The sequence below is a fragment of the Barbus barbus genome, assembly GCF_936440315.1.
Source record: "Barbus barbus genome assembly, chromosome: 7".
NCBI classification, from domain to species: domain Eukaryota; kingdom Metazoa; phylum Chordata; class Actinopteri; order Cypriniformes; family Cyprinidae; genus Barbus; species Barbus barbus.
The window spans coordinates 37,957,015-37,980,935 of NC_136735.1; the positions used below are offsets into that span (position 1 = coordinate 37,957,015).

Sequence of the window (23,921 nt, forward strand, 5' to 3'; positions counted from 1 at the left end):
TGATACATTTTATTTTTCAGGATTCAAAGATTAATAGAAAGTTCAAAAGAACAGCATTTATTTGAAATCTTTTCTAACGTTATAAATGTCTTTATTGACACTTGATCAATTTAATGCATCCTTGATGAAAATAAAATCAAATAAAATCTTGCAGACCCCAAACTGGGATTTTATTATTTATATTTAGCACAGTTTTTGTGATTCAGCACTGCTGTGGAGGACAGACGTTCTTCTAAGAGCATTTTGTACCCATTATGTTATGAAAACATTATTTCTGAATGTTCAGTGAAGAATCAAAATATCTAGCTTTTTGAATGTTTCAAAAATGTTTTTTCTTGGATATGCGAACGTTATGGGAACATTCCATTGTATCATTTTGCAAACATTATTGGAATGTTACTTTTGAATGTTCTCTGAACGTTTAAAAATGCTTCATGAACGTCCAACGAACATTTAAGAACAAGTGTTACATTAGTGATGTGTAAACAACGTTTTTGTGCTTTCATTTTGAGCACATTATTAAAGCCCAGATAACGTTGAATGGACGTTCTGTTAACATTACTGTTCATAATGTTCCAGAAGGTTCCTGTCATCAGCTCAGAGCGTCAGACATGTGAATCTGAATCTCCTAACACCATTATCCTCGTGCATCTCGCTGTTCTGACTTAACTAGATTAGTATCAAACACATTTATCCGGCAGGAATTTCCCATCATCTCGTCTGGCTGGTATTTTTATCCACGTCTCAGAGGTCATTAAGTGTTTTAGAGGCAATGAAGAATGTTGCTCTTGTTTGGGCGTCTCTTCATGTATGTGTGTTTGTTTGTGTCTCTTACACACACACACACACACACACACACCCTTCCTCTCGTTGAATGTCCAGCATTCAGGTCTCGCGCTCATTTTTGGCTCGGAGCTTGTTTATTGCGGGACGGTGAATGGATGGACACACGCCTTCACATGAAACACTCGCTTCTTTCCACGGCTCGGCCCATTCATGTTGAAAGATTCTGTGTATCTTTAGTTAGATGCATTTACATTGTGACTGTGCCTCAAATGCCATCATCAGAAACTGTCTGTAAAGGTGTGACCCAAATGGTCCATACATTTAGAATAACAAAAGAACAGCACTCCTCCAGCGGGAGGTCCTGACAGTATCTAGTGTTTCTAGCCATTTCTTACTTCTTACAGACAGAACCACAGTTGCCAAGTCTGCGTATTTTACGCGACTTTGGACTTCTTCTTTTTTTTTTAATCACGGGTTGCGGTTTTTGGTCTTATTAATTTCTCTTCACTCATTTCTGACAGTGCATTCAAACAGGGCTGCATTTCCCAAAAGTATCATAAGAAAGCATTGATGCTTTTGGGAACGGCAGCCTAGAACAATGCTTATGAGATAATGCAATTACATTTAAATTGAACGTTAAAAGTTCATATTGATCATGTTCTATTCTGTAATATTAATATAAGTCATACACTGTCAGAATAAAAATGTTGCATTTTATGCATGCAGCAGCCTGTCACTGGCAGTCCCTTATGAAAATGAACCTATTACATAAATTAAGCATGTACAACACAATTAATTTACATTTCTGTTGTGAACATGCTTTAATCAAGTAGATTTCAATTGTTCATATTGATTGCTGAATGTACACATTTCTCTCACGTTGATTGAAATTGATTGAATCTAAAACTGAAATGTCATTATAATATTGCATAATATCTTTGATTAATATTAGCATTAAGGAATCAAGTTGGTACGCTTGACACTCACTTTAACAGTACACAATACATTTGTGTAATGACAATCAGTAATGACAAATAATATCTTGAATCAATATGATTATTTTAAGTAATCTAACGTGAATTAAATATTTTGGTTTGGCAAGAAAAATCTAATGTCAGTGTGTTTTCTGCTCTTCATTAATTGATGTCTAATAATCTCTGTCTGCTCACAGACATCGAATCACGGCAGCTGGAGCTCCTGGGGTCCGTGGGGTTCGTGTTCTCGCTCGTGTGGCGGTGGTGTCCAGTTTGCACATCGTCTCTGTAACAACCCTCCTCCCCGAAACAACGGCCGCTTCTGCACCGGGAAGAGAGCCGTGTACCGCTCCTGCAGCGTCACGCCGTGCCCTTCAGCCGGTGAGCGACAAACACACATGCATGCACAAATACTGCAGAAGTAACAGAAGTAAACACATGCAAATGCAACAAATTCTGAGGCAGCGTCATGTAGATCCCTAATAGATCCCACAATCCCAGAATGCATTGCCATAAATTCAGTGAAAAGTTTTATCTAATATGATGCCATGACCCTGCAGCACAAAAGCAGTCATGAGTAACACAGGTATATTTGTAGCAATAGCCAACAATACATTGTATGGATCAAAATTATACATTTCTCTTTTATGCCAAAAATCATTAGGATATTAAGATCATGTTCCATGAAGATATTTATTAAATTTCCTACCATAAATATATCCAAACTTAATTATTGATTAGTAATATGCATTGCTAAGAACTTCATTTGAACAACTTTAAAGGAGATTTTCTCAATATTTAGATTTTTTTGCTCCCTCAGATTCCAGATTTTCTAATAGTTGTATCTCAGACAAATATTGTCCTATCCTAACAAACCATACATCAATGGAAAAGCTGTTTTGTAAAAATTACTAAAACTTAAACTGAAATAAAAATAAATTGGTAACACTTTACCATAATGTTCATTAGTTAACAATTTTTGAATGAACTATATTTCTACAGCATTTATTAATCTTAGTTAATGTTAATTTCAACATTTACTAATGCATTATTAAAATCAAAAGTTGTGCTAATATTAGTAAATGCACTGTGAACTAACTAGCAATGAACGACTGTATTTAAATGAACTAACATTAATAAATAGTAATAAATAAATAATGTAATAAATCAAGAAGTATTTTCTAGACAAGTTAAAATTATAGTCTTGTTTTCAGAAAAAGACAAGCCAAAATTAAGTGAGATTTAGCTTGAAACATGCTAAATAATCTGCCAGTGGGGTAAGCAAAATAATCTTGTTTTCTGTTTGAAATAAGATTATTTTGCTTGTTCTAAGCAAAAACTCACTTCATTTTGACTTGTTTTTTCTGAAAACAAGACAATATATTTTTTACTTATCACTTAATATTTTTAGATATCTTGGCTGGAAACAAGACAAAAAAATCTAAGTAAGAAAAGCTTTTTTTGCAGTGTAACTGTATTAAGTATTATCTGTATACTGTATTGAGAACAGCAAATATAACTGCATGGAATATATTTGCTCTCATTTGTCTGTGTTAGGTAAGAGTTTCCGCCAGGAGCAGTGTGAGCTGCGTAACGGCCCTCAGACGGACCCCAAAGGAGTGAAGACCTTCGTGGAATGGGTTCCCAAGTTTGCCGGCGTGCTTCCCAAAGATATGTGCAAACTCACCTGCAGGGCCAAAGGGACGGGATACTACGTCGTGTTCTCGCAGCGGGTGAGGGAGTCACCCATATCTCAACACTTACAAACTGACTCAACATACGGAACGATTACGCATCTGTTACAGAATGTTTTTTTTTAACAATTCAGTTGGACATTTGTGTAACATTTTTTAAATGTATCTACTTGTTTTGGAACGTTCAGAGAACATTCGTAAGTAACATTCCCATAATGTTTGCAAAATGATACAATGGGACATTCCCTTAACATTTGCATAACGCTTTAAATTTAGGCATTTAGCAGATGCTTTTATTCAAAGAAGCAATCAAAACCAACAAAAGAGCAATAATAATGTGCTGTGATAAGTCTCAGTTAGCCTAACGCAGTACACATAGTAAGGTTGTGTTTTATAATAAATAAAAAGAAAACAAGTAGATAGAATTGAAAAAGAATAGAGAACATTATACCATAGTGTTAGAGGGTATCCTTTTTTACAAAGAAAGAAAAGTTGAAAGAATAGAGAACGTTTAGAGAATGTTTTAAAACATTTTTACAAAACTGGATGTTTTGAACATTTGGAGAACATTCAGAAAAACATTCTTAAAACAGATTTCATTATGTTACGAACAAACGTTTAACATTAATAAAACTTTCATTCAGAGTTATCTAGTCACAGCACACAAACATTATTTATACATTGTTCCTAATGTTATTAACATCCCTTTTTGTTTTTTTAATCCTTAAATGCTCATATAACCATTTTTAAAAACAGATGTTCAGAGAACATTCAGAAATAATGTTTTCACAAATAAAGATTTTCTTCCTTAGTTTTTTTGTCTTGTATAAATATCTAAATTCTGGAATTAAGATGCATTTACTTGACAAGTAAAATGACTTAAGATATTGTTTTGTTTTCTAGAAAAATTATCCAAATATTGCTTAAAACAAGTAAAAATATCTGCCAATGGGGTAAGAAAAATATTAAATTATGATTATTTTTCTTACCCCATTGGCTGATATTTTTGCTTGTTTTAAGCAAAAACTAACTAAAATTTGAATAATACTTTCAGAAAACCATACACAATATCTGTCAAGTAAATGCATCCTGATTCAAGAATGTTTAGATATTTATACTAGAAAACAAGACATAAATACTAAGCAAGAAAATATTTTTTGCAGTGTTAATGGCAATGTAAGCAAAGCATTCTATCAATATCATATCCAAAAAGCATGCTATTTTAGTGCTTTTTGTTAGTGATATATTTATTCAACCTTGAATATTTGTGCCATTATTTTCTTTAGTAGCGATAGATGAAGGCCAAACAGCAGGTGAGGTTTGGTTTGTGTGGTGTTCCTGCAGGTGGTTGATGGGACGGAGTGCCGGCCGTATAGCAGTTCAGTGTGTGTGAAGGGAAAGTGTGTTCGCACCGGCTGCGACGAGATCATCGGCTCTAAACTTCAGTATGACAAGTGCGGCGTCTGCGGCGGCGACGGAAACAGCTGCATCAGAGTGGCTGGAAACTTCACCAAGAAGAGGTTAGAAAACACACACAAATGGAGACAATTCACTTGTATTGTTTTTAACCTAACCCAAAAAAATGGCCACGTCATCAGAAGGAGGTTTTGTCAGGTTTATATCACTTCTGGGTACAAATATCGCCCTCATTTATGGTGAAGTTGCCATTAACACACACGCTCTCTCAGACACACTGCCAAAAATATTTCTTCTTTAGTATTTATGTGTTGTTTTCTAGTATAAATACCTAAAAATTCTTGAATCAGGATGCATTTACTTGACAAGTAAAACGACTTATTTTGTATTGTCTTCTGAAAATATTATCCAAATTTTGTTAGTTTTTGCTTAAAACGAGCAAAAATATCTGAAAAATCATCTTAATTCAAAGGCTAAACAAGATTATTTTTCTTACCCCACTGGCAAATATTTTTACTTGTTTTAAGCAAAAACTAACAAAATTTGGATCATTTTTTCAGAAAACAAGACATAATATCTTATGTCATTTTATTTGTCAAGTAAATGCATCTTAATTGCAGAATTTGTAGATATTTATACATATATAAGGAAGAAAATCTTTTTTTGCAGTGCACGAGCTCGTCTGGAAAAGTCAGAGATCTCAATATAAACTCAAGCATTTCTCATCTGAGCTGCTTCACACTCGTTTTTATTGTTTTTAAGTATTCTGAGGAATTTTAGGACCTTTTTGAAACAACGTAGACAATGACACACAACACAAAAGGAAATTTGCTATTAAAACTTAAAAATTTGTTAAATTTTTTCCAACGAGAAAATATGTTTCTTTTTGTGACGCCATTGGCAGATATTATTCCTAGTTTTAATCTTAAACTCACTTAATTTTGATATTTTGTATTGGATAATTAGACTTAATATCTTAAGTCATTTTGCTTCTCAAGTAAATGTATCGTGAATTTTAAAAGAAAAGACAAACGTGATTAATCGCATCCAAAATAAAAGTTTTTGTTTACATAATATATGTGTGTTTATTGTGTATATTTGTGTATATATAAATACACACACATACAGCATATATTTTGAAAATCATTACATGTATTTACATGTATATATTTATATTCATATCATTTATATCATATATAAATATATTTAATATATAAACATAACATATTTTTCTTAAATATATACATGCATGTGTGTGTATTTATATATTCATAATAAATATACACAGTACATGCACATATTGTCAGTCCACTGTCGTGTGTGTCATGTGTTCCCACCTCATGTTTCCATATTTGGTTTGTTTCCTGTCCTTGTTTAGTGTGATTATTAGTTTATTCTGTCCAGCTGTGTTTGTGTAATTAACCAGTGTATTTAAGTTCCTGCCTGTTCAGTTTTGTGTCGTTTGGTCTACTCGTTACTCCCTGGTGTTCCTGTCTGTGTCAGCCTTGCCTTGCCTTGTTTGGAGTCATTAAAGACTGTATTTTGAGTTTACATCCTCGTCGTGTGTGCACCGTGACACATATATTATGTAAACAAAAACTTTTATTTTGGATGCGATTAATCGCAATGTGACAGCACTAATATATATATATATATATATATATATATATATATATATATATATATATATATATATATATATATATATATATATATATATATATATATATAAAATTAAGCGAGCTGATCCTTTAAACAAGAAAAAAGAATTGCCAGTAGTGTCAGAAAAATTTACTTTCATTACATTTGAATTATGTATATTTTTCCTAACCCATGGACAGATGTTTTTTTTTTTCTTTTCTTGTTTTGAGCACTTCATGTTTAATCGAAAAACAGAAAGAAAAAAAAACTTAACGTTTGTAATGTCTTATGTCATTTTGCTTCTCAAGTAAATGTATCTTGATTTAAGAATGTTTGTATATTTGCTTTGGAAGCAACAAGAAATAAAAAATATGAATTTTCCGGAAAAAAGTATCAAAATTAAGTGAGTTTATACTTAAAATAAGAAAAATATTTGCCAAAACGGTAAGAAAAATATTTTTCCTGATTCCATTGGTCATTCCATATTTTTCCTTGTTTTAAGCATAAATTCACTCCATTTTTATTTAGGAAAACAAGACTTAATATCTTAAGCCATTTTGCTTCTCAAGGAAATGTATCTTGATTTTTAAAAATTTAGATATTTGTACTGGACTAAGACAAAATGACTAATAAAGTCATGTGATGTTGTCTCTGTTCTGCAGTAAGGGCTACACAGATGTGGTGAAGGTTCCCGAGGGCTCGACGCACCTGAAGGTCCGACAATACAAAGCCAAAGGCCAGTCGCGTTACACAGCGTATCTAGCGCTGCGGCGGCCCGGAGGAGAATACCTGCTCAACGGGAAGTTCATGATCTCCACGTCCGAGACCATCATCCCGCTCAACGGCTCCGTTCTCAACTACACCGGCTGGAGTCAGCGGGACGAGGCCCTTCACAGCATGGGCCCCGGGGCCCTTCAGGAAAGCCTGGTGGTGCAAATTCTGGCCACGGATGCTAAGAAACCACTAGACATCCGCTACAGCTTCTTCATGCCACGCAAAATGCCACTTCCGCCGCGAATGTTCGCCGTGGCTTCGGGAACCGCCGCAGCGCTGTCATCAGCGGAGATTGTGACGTTTATGACCGAGGTTCCTGCGACGACGGAGCCTCCAACAACGCCGCCCGCTGGGCCGCGCTGGGTGACAGGATCGTGGATGACGTGCTCCAGAACGTGCGATACGGGTTGGCAAAGTCGCACGGTGCAATGCAAGGACCCTCAAGGGAAGCTGTCCAAGAGCTGCCCGCTCAGTGCCCGGCCGTCGGCCTTCAAACACTGCTTGATTAAAAAATGTTGAGGACCCCTCAATCAGACGAACTTCCTGACTGAGCTTCGTGAAGCACGTAGACTGAACCGTTGCAGTTGCGTTCTGATCACTGTGGGATTCTGTTAGCATTCGCAATCGCGTTGTGACTCGGACAAGGAGCTTTAGCTCTAGCCTTGAATATGGTGATGGTTAGCCACACCCCTTTGACAAAGCCATGCCCCTTGAGTTCACACTGGCAGTGATTTAAACCATTTCTATAGTGTTTGAGGCTCTGGCTTCAAATGAGTCAATGTTCAGCCACGCCCATTTGGCAAAGCCACGCCCCTTGAGTTTTTAAACATTTTGAAAGCATTCAGAAATAATGTTTTCATAACTTATTGGGAACATTAGCATAAAGTTCTATATCATTTATCATGTCCAAAAAAACTAAAAAAGTTGAGGACCCCTCAATCAAACGAACTTACTGACTGAGCTTCGTGAAACATGTAGACTGAACCGTTGCAGTTGCGTTCCGATCACTGTGGGATTCTGCTAGCGTTTGCAGTCGTGTTGTGTTGTGACTCGGACAAGGAGCTTTGGCTCTAGCCTTGAATGTGGGGATTTTCAGCCACGCCCCTTTGATAAAACAACGCCCCTTGAGTTCACACTGGCAGTGATTTAATCATTGCTGTAGCTTTTGAGGCTCTGGTCTCAAATGTGTCAACGTTCAGCCACGCCCCTTTGACTCAAAACGACACGCCCCTTGACTTCACACTGACAGTGATTTAAACCATTGCTGTAGTTTGTGAAGTTAAGATGCGTTCACATTTACCATTGATAAAATGGAATGTTTCATTAACGTTCACATAACCAATGTAAACACAAACAATGTTTTTATAACTTAATGGGAACATAAGCATAACATTCTGTATCAATATCATGTCCAAAAAACAAAACCCTCAATCAGATGAACTTCCTGGTTCAGCTTTGTGGAGCACATGGACTGAACCATTGCAGTTGCATTTGTATAAATGCAGTTCCGATGACAGTGGAATTCTGCTAGTGTTCACAGACGTTTTGCGTTGTGACTTCAGACAAGGAGCTTTCGCTCTAGCCTTGAATGTGGTGACGTTCAACCACGCCCCTTTGGCAAAGCCGCGCCCCTTCATTTGAATGTTCACACTGACTGTGATTCAAACCTTTTATGAAGTTTTTGAGGCTCTGGCCTCAAATGTGTCAACGTTCAGCCACGCCCATTTGGCAAAGCCACACCTTCAATCCAAACAACATACTCCTTGAGTTTTTAAACATTTTGAATACATTTAGAAAACTGGACATTTAAAAACATTCAGAAATAATGTTTTCATAACTTATTGCAACACTTGCATTGTGTTGCATTGTGACTCGGACAAGGAGCTTTGGCTCTAGCCTTGAATGTGGCAACTTTCCGCCACGCCCCTTTAACAAAGCCCCACCCGCTTATTCAAAAGCCACGCCCCTCAAGTTCAGACTGCCAGTGATTTAAACCACTGCCGTAGAGTTTCATGTTAAGTTGCAATCAGATTTTCCATTGCTCTGTGAAATCAAGTCATTCCAATTGGATTCCAACGATTGCGCGAAAAAATGTACCCACTTAGGTTACACTTTTTTTTTCCATTGACCAACAGAAAACTGCTTAGTTTCAAAGTGATTTCTGTGTGAGTGGCACCTCATGCATCTCTGCTTTATAGACAGCAGACATTGGACCGTTTTGGTTCACGAAACATCCCTGCAGTTTTGCTAATGTGACCGCAACTTCAGTAGCCATTCTAACTCGACTGTAGGGCTGCATGATATAAAGCATAACTTAATTTCCTTTTGATTTTTACTTGCGCAAAAGTGCAATAATTCTGATTCCAAAATCTAAAAAGTAATTTCTTTTAAGAACCTTTGTGATTGTGGAGATAAATAATCAGGATTGTCAGATTACTTCATTGCATTATTCAATTAAATCAATTTGTCATCCCATTGGTCGTCATCGCATTATGTTACAGCTTATTTGCATAAAGCTGGACCAAGTTGTCAACAATTGTCAACAGATTTACTGATCGCTGTCAGTGTGAACGTGCCGTTAAGGGTCCGATACAATATCACCCATAAGAAATAAGCTTGGACTGCAGGAATGGAAGGTCAATGCAGAATGCTGATTTTCCAGAGTAAATCTCATAAGACTAAGACAAACTGGGAATATGACTGAGCGCTCGTTTTCAGGGTTTGAGCTGATGTTGATGTGTTTGTTCCTCTGTGCTCCATGTTTATGTCCGTTTGAGTCTGAAACTCCCACATTGAACTGATCTTCCTTTCTTTGTTACAGAAATACTAAACAGGGCTCTGATTTGTAAATGTATGTCATTTTCTGTGTTCAGGGCTCAAACGACACTGTGTGCCCTTGATACTCGCAATAACGCCAGCCGATCGCTCACTCGCTCGCAGTCGCGCTGTTTACTCGTTCATGGGAATGTTTCGGGTTTAAAACAAACAAAAACATTGTTTAGAGTGAAACACTTACAATGGACGTCTATGAAGCAAGAAACACAGGGTTAAAACAGAAATGTGAAACATGTATGTTTATTAAAGCCTGTATACTAATTGCTATGTACAGAAATGTGTGTTATTTGAACCGTAAGCCCAGCTAACAAGAAACGTTTTTAGAATGTTCTGACGAGGTTCTTTTAAAGTTTTGAACAATTCAGAATAATTAAAGTAACATTTAAAGTTATCTGGTCTTTAATAATGTTCTCAAAACGTTAGCACAAAAACATTATTTAAACATCATTCTTGGAACGTTTATCTGACATTTTTTAAATGTTGCTACTTGTTTCGGAACGTTCAGAGAACATTCAAAAGTAACATTCCCATAATGTTTGCAAAATTCTAAAATGGAACGTTCCCTTAACATTCACATAATCAAGAAAATAACATTTCAAAAACTGGACATTTTGAACTAATAATATTTTCATAACCTTATGGTAACATTAGCGCAACGTTCTTAGAACATATTTCTGTTAGCTGGGAGACTTCTGTTCTGTAATGTTGCACAGACAAGGTGACACATTTAATGTTTTTTGTTTGTTTGTTTTTTTGTCTTGTTCTGACATTCTGATACAATATCTTGCCCCATGGACTTCCATTGTGTTAATGAACAGCTTGACTTGAATTGAAACCGGAACATTCCTTTGAATCATTTTTCACCTCAGTTCAACCTCATAACTTCATTTCTCAGACAGTGAAACACTGAAGCTGAAGGAAATAATGACACGGAGTGTGTTTTCATGCTTCATATGCAAACATATGCAAACGCTCTTGCAAATTAGCACCACTTCTCAGATATGTGATGTGTGCTCAGATCGTTCAATAACATACATGTGATTCATGTGTGTGTGTTTTTATGAGCAGCGGAAATCAGTTTAAAGTCAACATGATTCAACTCTATTTACTTTCATTCATGTTCCTGCACTTATTATATAAAATATAATCTTTCATAGTAATTTGATATCATTTGACTTTGACACCATCTCATCAAATTAAAAATAAAATTCATTTTAAAATTAATAAAAAGAAATGCAAAAGTCTTGCACTATTTTTTCTCATCTTACATCCAGTTTCAGTTAGAAGTGCATCACATTACAGAAGCGCAGTGGGTTCATGTTGACTTTAAACCTGCTGCAGTTGTTTAATTTGTGAAGTTGTTTGATTCATTTCACACAGATGCAGTAACTGAATGAACTCATGTGATTCAGTGTTTGGTACCTGAACTTTTTCCAGGATTTCATCCGTTTACTCCATGTATGCAGTACTGTTTTACCGTCTCAATGGGAAATGGCCGTTTCACTGAAAATACACAGCACTGATTTTATAATTTATTATTTGTACAACTGGTATGTGAAAAAAAAAAGAAAACACAGGATGAATTTATTTATTGTTATGCTCATTTTGTCTCATAAATACTATTTAATTAGGAATATGAGTGAGCAGAATAGTTTCTTTTGAAGAAACTTGTTTTTTAGCCATCTTCATGAATATATGTGTATATAAAACAAAGTGCTATATTTAAAAATGTACGTTTTATTGATTCATTTGTTGCCTCACTGAGATATCCATCAAGTTTCTAACTAGTTTCTCAAATAGAATCAGTAAACAGGCCATTTGAGTTTGTTAAAGTACATGAGAGCAGAGGATGATATTTCTACTGAATCTCTATTAAACATACAACACAGCGCTTCATTAAAGCATTGCTTCATCTGAAATGAGATCTGAATGAGCAGTTTGCTGTGAGACTAAACTAGAAGACTAGAGTTTATTTTGAGAGCAAACAAGAGTGAGAGGGGCAAGTTGTCACACTTTTTATTCCAGTGAAGATTTCACAGTTATAATTTCTAAATCGACAACAACCACCAAAAACTAATGAACATTTCCACTGTTATTCCCAGGAAATAAACATGCAGTTCATTTAGCACACACTGGCCCATATGGGGTAAGTTGTCACATAGGAACTTTGTTTATTGACACTGATTTGAGAAAAAAAAATCTTAAACATCTCTATTAAAATATATTATGGGCTTTTAATGGATTTTGTGTGATACCTAAACACTTGGACTGTTATGACACCAAATGATTTATGAGCAGCTTTAAATATGATAATAGGTCAATAAAATAGATGAAGCCAACATGCAATCTGTTAATTAAGGTGAAACACAAGCTAATTATCAAACTGCACAGATGATGGTGAAATACTGAAAATACACAGAAGCTAATAACTTGTTCAGACTATAAACTTATAATAGGCTGTTTTATTAGTCTTTGGTTACTGGATGAGATGAGAAGTACTGATTACTAATTACTAACTGCGTTTAATATCGACTTTAGGTCTGCGATCAAATATCTGAGATCTCAATATAAAGTCAAACATTTGAGATGCTCCACATTGATTTTAAAGCTCTAGATTGGATGAACTAGTGACTCATTTGGGTCTGTTTTTATTTCTCCTAACGACTTTTGGGAGAAACATCTGACAAAATGCTTGTCATGAAACACAAAGTTAAGTCTCCGGGGCCCGTTTCAATAAGGAGGTTCAACCAACTCCGAGTTAAAACTTTAATGTTAACTTACCCTGAGATGGGAAACTGTTGAGTTCTTAATTTACTGTTATATTATCAGAGGTGAAAACTGGCAGAACGGTAAGTTATTGAACTAATATTAATTTCATGGTATCCCACGGGCAAAAGAAAAGGAAGAAAAACTGCTAAACATGAAGTATAAAACATATTTCAATCAGGTAAAGCTTTAAGCATGGGTGTAGGCTACAAGACTTTACAAACATTTGACAAATTAAATCAATATAATCCAGTGACTATTTCAATGTGCAGCAGCTTTTTCCACAGTCTAATGCTCATTTCACATAATTAAACATGGTCTAATCCAAACTGTTCCATTTCTTAATTAGTAATGAAATAAATGTTTGACTTCTACTCAGCCAACAGCAAGAAGATTCACAAAATAATGAAGAACAGATGAAAAGGATGGCCACAATACCAAGTATTGGAAGAATGTTCAGATCCGAGAGGAAAAACAATAACTGTTGCTTTTGTGTTTGTAGGACACTGGACATTTAACAGCTGTCTGTGCTCATTTAACTACACAACAATTCTTAGAAAGAGCGTGAGAGCGAGGCACACTTTCCTTACCGCTCTGCATACAGCAGCCTTACTAATGTGCTCTGCATCCCTGATGTTATACAGAAAACTATTACAGCTCGAATAAATATGCATGTGGATATGGCAAAAAGAAAATCAAAATAATCCTCTCCCGATGGAACTGTAACTCCTTAGGAATTCATGCATCTTCCTAATCTACAGGATTCTGTATAAAAGGACGTGCTGTTTTTGCCACTTTCACAGTGCCCGTATGATGAAAATATATGTGCAATGAATGAATATACCTCCACTGCAAAAAAAAATGCTGGTCCCACTTTATATTAAGTGGTCCTAATACCTGTGTAGGTACATAGTAACTAGACGTGTACATAGTATGTAACCACAGTGTAAGTACACATTAATATGACTGTAAGGTTTGTGTAACTACACATAACCCTCTGAATGGTATGTGTAAGTACAAATGTGTAACAGAACATTGGTAACAACACTTTTTGGTAAAGAAAGTGTTACACTTTATATTAAGTAGACAATTCCTATGGATTTACAGTTTAATTACTCTGATGTTACACAGCAGCAGCCAGTAAGTTAGGCTTTACATATAAATTGTGGTTGGTGTCCAGAATGTTACACTTTATATTAAGTGGACCGTTCCTGAGGAGTTACCATGTAAGTACACTGGTATTACTGTGGTGCACCAACACCAGATCCAACTCCTCCCACTGTATATATCCCTAAACCTACCCATCTCCACCCCCTGGATCAAATTGTTCCAATTACTCTTATACATATTGTTGTTACCAAATGTGGTAACACTTTATTTTGATGGTCCCTTTTGAACATTCTGTTAACCATAAGTAATGTTGCAACTACATGTCAACAAACTCTCATTAGAGTATTAGTAGACTGTCTGCTTCATATCTGCTATCTCGTTTTTGTGATGGTCTCCCAACAGATATTCTACTGACTGTAAGTAACTTTGCAAGTACATGTCAACTTATTGTAACCCTAGCCCTACCAGTCTACTAATACTCTACTAACACTCTAATGAGAGTTAGTAGATATGTAGGTGCAAAGTTACTTATAGTCAACAGAATGTGTTAAAGGGACCATCAAAATAAAGTGAAACCCAAAATGTAGTTATATAATTCCTGTTACACGAGTACTTAGTGAAGTGGAAAAAGGTGTTGTTACCAATGTCCTGTTACATATTTGTACTTACAAATACCATTCATGTGTGTAGCTACAGAAATATTACAGCTGTAGATACTATGTACCAATGTGTACTTACACTGTGGTTACATACTACGTACACATCTAGTTACTATGTAAGTACGCATGTATTGGGACCACAATGCTTTTCTTGCTTAGTATTTTTGCCTTGTTTTTCCAATCAAAATATCTAAAGATTCTTAAAAGTATTTAGTCTTTGGGCCTCAGAGCTGTAGAAGAACAGCATCTAAACATTAACATTTTCCTCTGAATAATACCATGTCACTCCTGAGTATGTGCTACACAGAGTGTTTCCCAGCTAACAGGGAATGTTCTCAGAACGTTCTGAATAGGTTCTCTCAAAGTTATGAACAAATGTTCTTCCAGTAACATTAATAGAATGTTTGTTCAAAGTTTTCTAGTGTTTAATAATTTTCTCAAAACGTTAGCACAAAAACATTATTTATACGTCCTTCATGATTTTTGTTCTTTTAGTTGGACACGCATGTAACATTTTTTAAATGTTTCAATTTGTTTCAGAACGTTCAGAGAATGTAGCATTCACATAATGTTTGCAAACTGATACAATAGGATGGCTCCTTAACCTTTGCATAACCAATAAAAAAGTTAAAAAAGTGTAAAGTTTTGAAAAAAGAAGCAAAGTTTTGAAATTGTAAGCAGCTGAAAAAACTGTAACACGGACAGACAGATATGAATAGAGCAGCTGAGATGATATATGATGCTGGGGCGCCACCTGCTGTCTGACCTGCTTCAACTAAATGAGGAAAAGCTCAAATAATATTAAATCCACGTAAAACCAAACATGAACTGATCGTGCCATTTACATAGCAATATATATTGTGTGTTTTATTTTTTATTCTTAATTATAATTAAGTTATGTTGCACAGTTGACCTGTCATCATACTTTCCTCTTAAACTATTTATTGGAGCCTTCTATTTTTTATAGGCTACTTGTATAATTATCATACATGCAATTTTATTATCTTATTATCTAATATGATTTAAGGCACTGCAGGGAGAATTTGTACTTTTAAAATTAATCTTGAAAAAGTCCATGTCAGTATTATGTGGTTTGACATTACAGAAAACGTGAAGGAATGAATTGTTAAGTTCTTCTTCCATCTAGTGGTTTTGTGTTGAACTTCCAAAAAATATTTTAAACACCCAGCTGGTTCCAAAAAGCTTTTAAGGTGGACTGTCAACTCTCTGAACTCGAGGACTGACTGAACGCTTCTCATTAATTCATAATAAGTTGCATATGCATGCAGAAATGATCGTATTGATTCATATATGTCACTTCTGAACCAGTACTTTTCTTTCTTAGTCAGAGATGTAGCATTATTAAGCATAAAGTCTAAAGCATCTGCTTCAGAACAATGAAATCTAACTTTTCATCATATAATCAGAGTAAAGCTTCATTTTTAATAAGTCCACACGTCATATTCATTATGTTCCTGTAACTCAGAACACTTTGGGTTTGTTCTTGGACAGCATGTACTTTTTCTTTAAAGGGTCTCTGACCGACTAAATGACATTTGGCCCATTAAACGCGCAAGACAAGCTATTTCCTCCGACACTAAGCGGTAATCCGCTCATAATGAATTTTTGATGGAGTTTGAGTGCACACATGAAGCGTTAGTGAGCCGGTGTTGTGCCTATTTTCGACTCCCTGCCAAATTATTACCCCCCTCGTTGAAATCGCCACCTGATTGCCTAATCCTAACCCCACCCCTAATCCTAACCCCTCCCCCACACCTAACCCTAAACCTAACAATACTAGGGGGGTAATAATCTGGCGGGGGTCAGAATTCGGCACTACACCGGGTTTGAGGAGCGGTCCACCTTAACAGCACCGCGGATTCAATCCGATCCGCCTGCGCCTCTTCCCCGCAGCAGAAGCTCCAGTCAGCTGCTTCCCATCTCTCGTGAGGAGACTCGTGTCTCCTGATGTCCTCAATTACCTTGTGTTATACTGACATATTAGTGCACTTCATCTTAGTCTAAAGTCATATAAGCAAAATGCACATATAGACTGATAAGGTGTTTAAATGACTAATACAGGAGTTTTGTTGCGCTCTGATGATTGATGATTGTGGCTCTGCTCCAGCGCTCTGTTGCGTACTAGAGTTGGCTGCAGCAGATCAAAGGGACTTCAGGAAAGGGGTGGTCCTGCACTGGAGCATATATAGAGAGCCGGGCTTCTCACTTCTAAGACAGAAGGAGAGCTGAAACCCGAGGAGACTGTGAGAGAAACTCTCCAAGACCACTTTTGAGACTCTTCTCGTGATTTTGCTGCTAGAGATCGTTCTATCAGGCTAATTTCCATTCGAAGTTCATTTTAAGATCTGGATTGGTACCTGTTGCAGTTTTCCGATTTTGTTTCTGTGATATACCGGCTTTTGGAGTCAGATTCTCAAAGAACTGAAACTTTGTGAGGATTTCCATCGGGTGCGTCATTGTTTTGTCCTTTTGCTCTTGAGAACCCAACGGGAATATAATGTCTCTTTTGCGCGTTATACTGGGTTTCGTTGCAGCCCTGTGCGTAAACGCGGCGCAGAGCGCGTGGGAAGAGAGCACCGTGGTGCCGGTCCATCTCGAATCGAACGACACCGAACCGACCCATACAGCAGAAGCACGGGAAAAGCAATCCGAGAGACGCATCTATCGCTTGGACATCTTTGGAAATCAGATGGTGTTGGATCTGGAACCAGACCAGACCTTTTTAGCGCCTGGGTTTGTGTTCCAGATGGTCGGGAAACCGGAGTCCGAGGAGTTTGACAGCGCTGGAGAGGCGCGGTGCTTCTTCTCGGGAACCGTGAACGGAGAAGAACTTTCTGCTGCGGCGATCAATCTGTGCAACGGACTGCGAGGCGGCTTCTATGTCGGCGGCGAAGAGTATTTCATTCAACCCGCAAACGCCAGCGCAGAGGCTTCAGATGGAGACACCCACATCATTCGCAGAAGAAAACGGGGTATCTTGGATGAGGGAAACGGTCCGAAGTGTGGGGTGAACGAAGAGGAGGAACGGGTCACCGAGAAACCAACCAAATCTGACACAGAGCACATCCCATCTGAGTCTAAAGGTAAATATTGCAGAATAAAACTTTATATTTATCGATCTTGTACCTAGGAAAGTTTCCTCGTACTTTATTATTAATGTATTTTCCCGGTAATATTTCGCGCACGCCTCCGGTAACCCAAATAAACTCGGTGACTCCGCGTCATTCAGTGCGCGCTGGCGCATGAGGAGCGAATTAAGCAGAGTTCTGCGTCTAAACACCAAATCGCGTAATTTAGTTGGGAAATGCATTAACTGCAAATAGCACACGTTCTGTTCTGCCAGCCCATTTAAATGCATCTTAAAGAATAAACTTTTATCTTAAGCGCAGACGAGCCGTCTCCAAAAGCGAGGCGAGGGTTAACTTGGAGAGGGCAGAAATCTCTCCACATACGCAGGAGGAGGGAAGGGGAGGTAGGTTTGAGGGTTGGGGGAGAGGGAGGCGGGAGAGAATGGGCTGCAGAGACGTGGAAGTTCGCCTCCTGGTACCGCATGTTGCGCAGTCAGCACCGGAGGACTGTAGATGGCTTGTGTTTCCGCCAACGTTTCTCGTGAAAGTGCGCAGGTTTTGGAAAAGTTATTAGCAGGGTGGAGCAGAAGCTTAGTCAAATGGAAAAGTAAGCAAGCTCAGCACTAACTCCCAATAGCTTTCTATCTTTTTAAGTAGCCTGCACAGTTCTCTATTTTTTTTCAGTTATAAAACAACATTTTACTTTACTATTTCCAATCAAAATTTCATTTAGGTTTAATAGCTTTGAGGCATCTATGTGGACTTATAAAAGTGGACACGTATTTAAAATAAAGCTTTTAGGTTCCAAGAAAACCAAAAAAATAATAATGATAATTGATGACGTCATCTTACACTCATAGGCGTCTACAAATATATGTCCAGAAAATGCTCTCTAGAATCTAGTCCCTCCCTCTAATATCACCTGACGCTGTCTAGCAATAGGAAGTAGGAAATTATGGTCAACCCATGTTAGTTAAAGCCTACTAGCTTTTTAAATAAAACATACAAGTCATCAGTTTGGGAAAGTCATTTAATGCAAGATACTTTTCTCTCTGGTAAATACTGAATCTGATTTAAATTTCGCTTTTTGTCTGATAAAACTAATGGCTTTAATTCTTATCTTCTCATCCTTCAGCACACCACAGATCTCGGCGCTTTGTGTCCACTCCTCGCTATTTGGAGATCATGATTGTGGCGGACCAGTCAATGGCGGAGTTCCACGGTGCTGGGCTCAAACCTTATCTGCTGACCATCATGTCGGTGGCATCTCGTCTATATCGACACCCTACCATTCGTAATTCGATCAGTCTGGCAGTTGTGAAGCTACTTGTTGTGTACGATGAAGAATACGGTCCCCAGGTGTCCTCCAATGCGGCGCTTACGCTCAGGAACTTCTGCCAGTGGCAAAGACAGCACAACCCATCAAGTGACCGGCACGCAGAGCACTACGACACAGCAGTGCTGTTCACCAGACAGGTAAGTTTATCACTCCTGGCCTCATCTTGCACTCTTAAAAAGAAAGGTTTTTTATTGGCATCGATGGTTCCATGAAGAACCTTGAACATCCATGGAAATTTTCAAATGCAGAAAAGGTTCTTCCCTGTTGAAAAAAAACAGCATGTGTTGGTTAGTTATGTTTTGAATCTTGGCTGCTGGTTTCAGCTGGTCCTTAACTGGTCATGAGCTGGTTTAAGCTGGTCATGTGCTGGTCCTAAGCAACTAGCTCCTGCTCATGACCAGCTTAAACCAGCTCAAACCAGCAGCCATACTTCAAAACATACCTAACCAGAATATGCTGGTTTATTCAACAGGGTTTATAGTGTGAAAAGGTTATTTCTCTTTTAAAATGTTCCTAAAAATGGTTAATTTAATAACTGTACACTGAAAGGTTCTTTTGGGGAACCAAAAATGTTTCTTCTAAATGTTTCTTCAAAACTCCCTTTTGGAGCCTTTAGTTTTTAGAGTTTGAGTAAATCATTACGTAGCACTGCTCATACTTATGAACGCTGTCCCTTTCAGGATCTTTGTGGAGCTCATTCCTGTGACACTCTGGGGATGGCGGATGTTGGCACCGTGTGTGATCCGGATCGAAGTTGCTCCATTATTGAAGATGATGGTCTGCAGGCAGCCTTCACAGTTGCACATGAGCTCGGTATGCATATCCCCATGCTCTTATATAAAAACTAGAAACTATGCAGGTGTAGGTCAAGTCATAATTGTGCTTCTCGTGTAGGTCACGTGTTCAACATGCCCCATGATGATGCCAAACAATGTGCCATTCTTAACGGCGACCAGTGGAGCACCCACATGATGGCCTCAACCTTGTCAAATCTGAACCAGCTACAGCCCTGGTCTTATTGCAGTGCTATGATGGTCACGACCTTCCTGGACAATGGCCATGGTCAGTGTTTGCTGGACAAGCCCCAGAAGCCTCAGCAGTTACCCCAGGCTCTGCCAGGTTCAGTTTACGATGCCAACAGACAGTGCCGTCTCACATTTGGAGAGGAGTCCCAGCACTGTCCGGACCAGATCACCACCTGTGCCGCCCTTTGGTGCATGGTCACGACTGCAAATGGCTTGCTCGTTTGCCAAACCAAGAACTTTCCGTGGGCCGATGGGACGCCTTGCGGGTCTGACAGCTACTGTATGGCAGGCCAATGTTTGAGCAGGTCCGAGGCTGCCAAGTATCAGGTAAGCACCATTTGGTGTGCAATACAGAATTGATGTTATTCTGATTTGTGACTGACAATGGTTCTGTCCTGTCGCCTTTTAGACTCCAGTCAATGGTGGATGGGGAGCCTGGGGACCTTGGGGAGATTGCTCCCGTACCTGTGGAGGAGGTGTGCAGTACTCTATCAGGGAGTGTGACAATCCCCTACCCAAAAATGGAGGCAAATACTGTGAGGGCAAGAGAATTCAGTATCGCTCCTGCAACACTGAGTCCTGCCCTGATAACAATGGTAAGGCATGGTCCTATTGCTGTTTCTGCAACCACATGCAAGCCGCTTGATTTACAACTGTGTTTATTTGCGCAGGTTTGACATTCCGTGAGGAGCAGTGTTTGGCCCACAATGACATCTCCTCTCAGTTGTCATTTGGCTCAGGAGAAGGCGTCGAGTGGGTGCCAAAGTATGCCGGGGTGTCTCCCAAGGACCGCTGCAAGTTGGTGTGCCGAGCTAAGGGAACAGGCTACTTTTTCATTCTGAAGCCAAAGGTGAGTGTCCCAATTAGCCCAAGTTGTAAAATCTAACAGTGGTTTAGTGGATGCACTGGAGATGTTTAATCTGAGGTTCCCTCCAATGCCTTCAGGTGGCTGATGGAACACCATGCACCCCAGATTCCACCTCAGTCTGCGTCCAAGGCCAGTGTGTGAAAGCTGGTTGTGACAGGGTCATTGGTTCCAATAAACGTTTTGACAAATGTGGCATCTGTGGAGGAGATGGATCGACTTGCAAGAAAGTTTCTGGATCAATGGAACGTGCTAGGTAAGCCCACAATCTGTGCCAGTTACAGTTTTCCAAAATTCCTTCTCAGATTTCGGTTTAATCTGACCTTTCCTTGTTTCTGAACTTTAGAGCAGGCTACCAAGATGTAGTGACGATTCCAGCCGGTGCCACACACCTAGATGTTAAGCAGCGTTCTCTTGGAGGCCGCCACCAAGACAATAGCTACCTAGCAGTTCGCAGGCAAGATGGCACGTATCTACTGAACGGCGACTATAAACTGACCACTTTAGAGACTGATATCTCTCTGAAAGGTGCACTGCTGCGATACAGCGGTTCCTCTGCCACGCTAGAGCGCCTGCGAAGCTTTGCTCCCTTATCTGAGCCTCTTACCATCCAGGTGCTGTCGGTTGGTGATTCCCCCCGACCTCGTGTAAAATATAGCTACTTTGCGCCACGCCCCAGTGGGTCAAAACGGCCGTCCTTTAACATTATTAGTGAAGCAGGAGATGCCGAATGGGCCCTACGTGAGTGGGGACCTTGTTCGAAGACCTGCGGCAGTGGTATCCAGAATCGGAACGTCATCTGTCTTGATGCATATGGCCGCCAATCAAAAGACTGTCCAGAAGAGCTGCGCCCTGTGTTGTCGCAACCCTGCGCACTGCAGGCTTGCCCGTCCTGGTTGCTCGGGGAGTGGTCCGCTTGTTCCAAAAGCTGTGGCAGAGGCTATCGCAAGCGCCCTCTGCGCTGCATTGGACACGATGGCCGCACTTTGCCTAACGAGAGCTGCAACGCAAAAGATCGGCCACGACCTCTCCTGGATTTGTGCAACATGACTCCCTGTTGAAACTGAACACTGAGGCTCGAAAACAACCTCGAAACAGCTGTAACCTTGCACATCTGGTGCCGACCAACACAGGTTTTTGGATTCAAAGGGCCCTTTATGACAGAGACTGCGAGCAAACTTCTTTCAGTGTTTCAAATCCCACCCATCCAACACTAGGGGCACAAAGCTGGCACACTGTGCACCTGTCTTGACAGCTGTGATTTAGGATGAGAATACGGACACCTCTGCTGCTTTGAATAGTGATGTCATGCATGTTAGATTTTGAGTGGTCATGGGTGTGTATGATGATTAATGAAAGAGTGCATGAAACAGCTATGCATTTGTACCGTCTGTCTGAGCTGGACTAGACAGACATGATTCGTTTGTCACAAGAGAGCATATAGGAACATATAGGAGCTATTGCCAGGGTCAAGAGCAGTAACAGAAGAGTTCATTAGTAGTGGTGTTATATAAAACGCCCTCTGGTGGTTCTCCATTTCAAAGTTGCAAACTCTGGCTCAGGGCACATATTTAACACATGCATTTTTCTTGCCAAAACCAACACCATATCTCACCTCAGCTAGGCACACGTGCTGCTAATCAAACACCACAACAGGTATTATGCATTTCCTCATAACTAAGTTTAAGTTAAAGTTTAACAATGCACATTAGCATTAAGTTTAGTTTCCTAGGTTGATATTTTCACCATTTTGCAAAGCCATACCCAATCAAGAGGGATCACGTTTTTAACGGGGAGGGAGACCAAAGAGCATAAGTTCTATACCTGAAGAGAGACTGTGTTTGTGTGTGTTTATGTATGTGTGGGTTAGTTCTGTGTGTTTGTGTAGAGATATGGTGAGGGACTTCTGTCCTACTACTACTTCATAAGTAATCCTCTCCTGCCTTCTGAGAAGGTATTTTTGTAATGAGGTATTTGTTTTTTTACAGAATATGCAAACGTTATTTATTTTTGTACAGCCCATTTAATATAATCTTGTTGCTTTTTTATAATTATTGTATTTCTATTTGTTATAATTATTGAAATAACTGAAGGATGTAGATTATATTAGAGTATTTATACAATATCAATGATCTTAGGTTTATGAATAAAGTATCATATTGATTTGTGGACCAATATTGTTGAGATGGTGTCTTATTTTGGGTGTGGCTCCTGACATTGAAGCACTGTAGTCTAAATCCTACTCTGAGGACCCCTAGGGGTTCGTGAAGGTACTACTTGAGTTTTTTATGTGGTTAATCTGCTCTAAATGATGGAGCAACATTAACATCTAAAGTCTGAACTCTAACTCATGCACATTGTTTGTAAATAAATGTATACATCAATTTAAGTACATGCATACAGCAAAATAAACTTAAAAGAGCATCAACATGACTAGATCTACTCAGGACAATTATCAATACAAAGCTGCTGAGTCTGTCTGCTTGTATTATGAACCAGACAAAGAAAGTCCACCGGGCTGAATTAAATCAATTGAATTAAATTAATTAGCACTCTCAAAGAAAAGCCTTTATGACTGGCATATTCAGCAGCACATGTAATAACCACATCACTGGTTATGGCCAGGAAGTCTTTTGTTATATAACAAGCTTTAATAATTTAAGAGGGCAATGTGGGGTTTTGTCATTATGTTACAAGGGTGGTTGAAGAGGAAGCACATTCAGCCCCGGCCAGTCCTTCTGCTAAATAATACATGCACCCAACTGCTCAGTAAAATAACAAGTCACTTTGCACACCATGATAGCAAGGCCTTTTCTAATGAAAACCTTTTTTTCTGACTGTCTGAAAAGAGTAAGATCACAGGGTAGAACAACAAAGATGTGTAAATGTAAATATGAGAGATGGCAAGATGTAAATATGTGCTTTCCCTTAAACAACATTGAATTGAA

The 23,921-nt window shown here is 38.6% G+C and overlaps 2 protein-coding genes across 3 annotated transcripts in view; both read left to right on the forward strand.

Annotated features, from left to right (window-relative positions):
* Positions 1–11,671, forward strand: part of adamts5 (ADAM metallopeptidase with thrombospondin type 1 motif, 5 (aggrecanase-2)) — a 29,845-nt gene extending 18,174 nt beyond the window's left edge. The window contains exons 5-8 of the mRNA XM_079420588.1: positions 1,958–2,141; positions 3,318–3,493; positions 4,799–4,974; positions 7,174–11,671. Coding sequence (XP_079276714.1) covers positions 1,958–2,141; positions 3,318–3,493; positions 4,799–4,974; positions 7,174–7,804 — 1,167 coding nt within the window. The 3' untranslated portion in view covers positions 7,805–11,671. The remainder of the gene's footprint in view (positions 1–1,957; positions 2,142–3,317; positions 3,494–4,798; positions 4,975–7,173) is intronic.
* A 5,214-nt stretch (positions 11,672–16,885) lies between these two features.
* On the forward strand, positions 16,886–23,405 carry adamts1 (ADAM metallopeptidase with thrombospondin type 1 motif, 1). Of its 2 annotated transcripts, XM_079421643.1 has the most exons (9): positions 16,887–17,368; positions 17,423–17,759; positions 18,880–19,220; positions 19,764–19,896; positions 19,978–20,435; positions 20,518–20,704; positions 20,780–20,958; positions 21,054–21,229; positions 21,320–23,393. In XM_079421643.1, exons 1-9 carry the CDS (start codon positions 17,174–17,176, stop codon positions 22,032–22,034), a joined length of 2,721 nt encoding a protein of 906 aa, XP_079277769.1. In that variant the 5' UTR covers positions 16,887–17,173; the 3' UTR covers positions 22,035–23,393. The 2 variants fall into 2 exon arrangements, with proteins under 2 accessions (XP_079277768.1, XP_079277769.1); XM_079421642.1 differs by having other exon boundaries at positions 16,886–17,759; positions 21,320–23,405.
* The last annotated feature ends 516 nt before the right edge of the window (positions 23,406–23,921 follow it).

What these genes read in the sequence shown, in the direction of transcription:
- adamts1 (XM_079421642.1), top strand. Translation starts at nt 17,174, where the DNA reads ATGTCTCTTTTGCGCGTTATACTGGGTTTCGTTGCAGCCCTGTGCGTA. An exon ending in CCGAGGCTGCCAAGTATCAG is followed by an intron (nt 20,436 to 20,517) that starts GTAAGCACCATT and finishes GTCGCCTTTTAG; the next exon opens with ACTCCAGTCAATGGTGGATG. An exon ending in TTTTCATTCTGAAGCCAAAG is followed by an intron (nt 20,959 to 21,053) that starts GTGAGTGTCCCA and finishes CAATGCCTTCAG; the next exon opens with GTGGCTGATGGAACACCATG.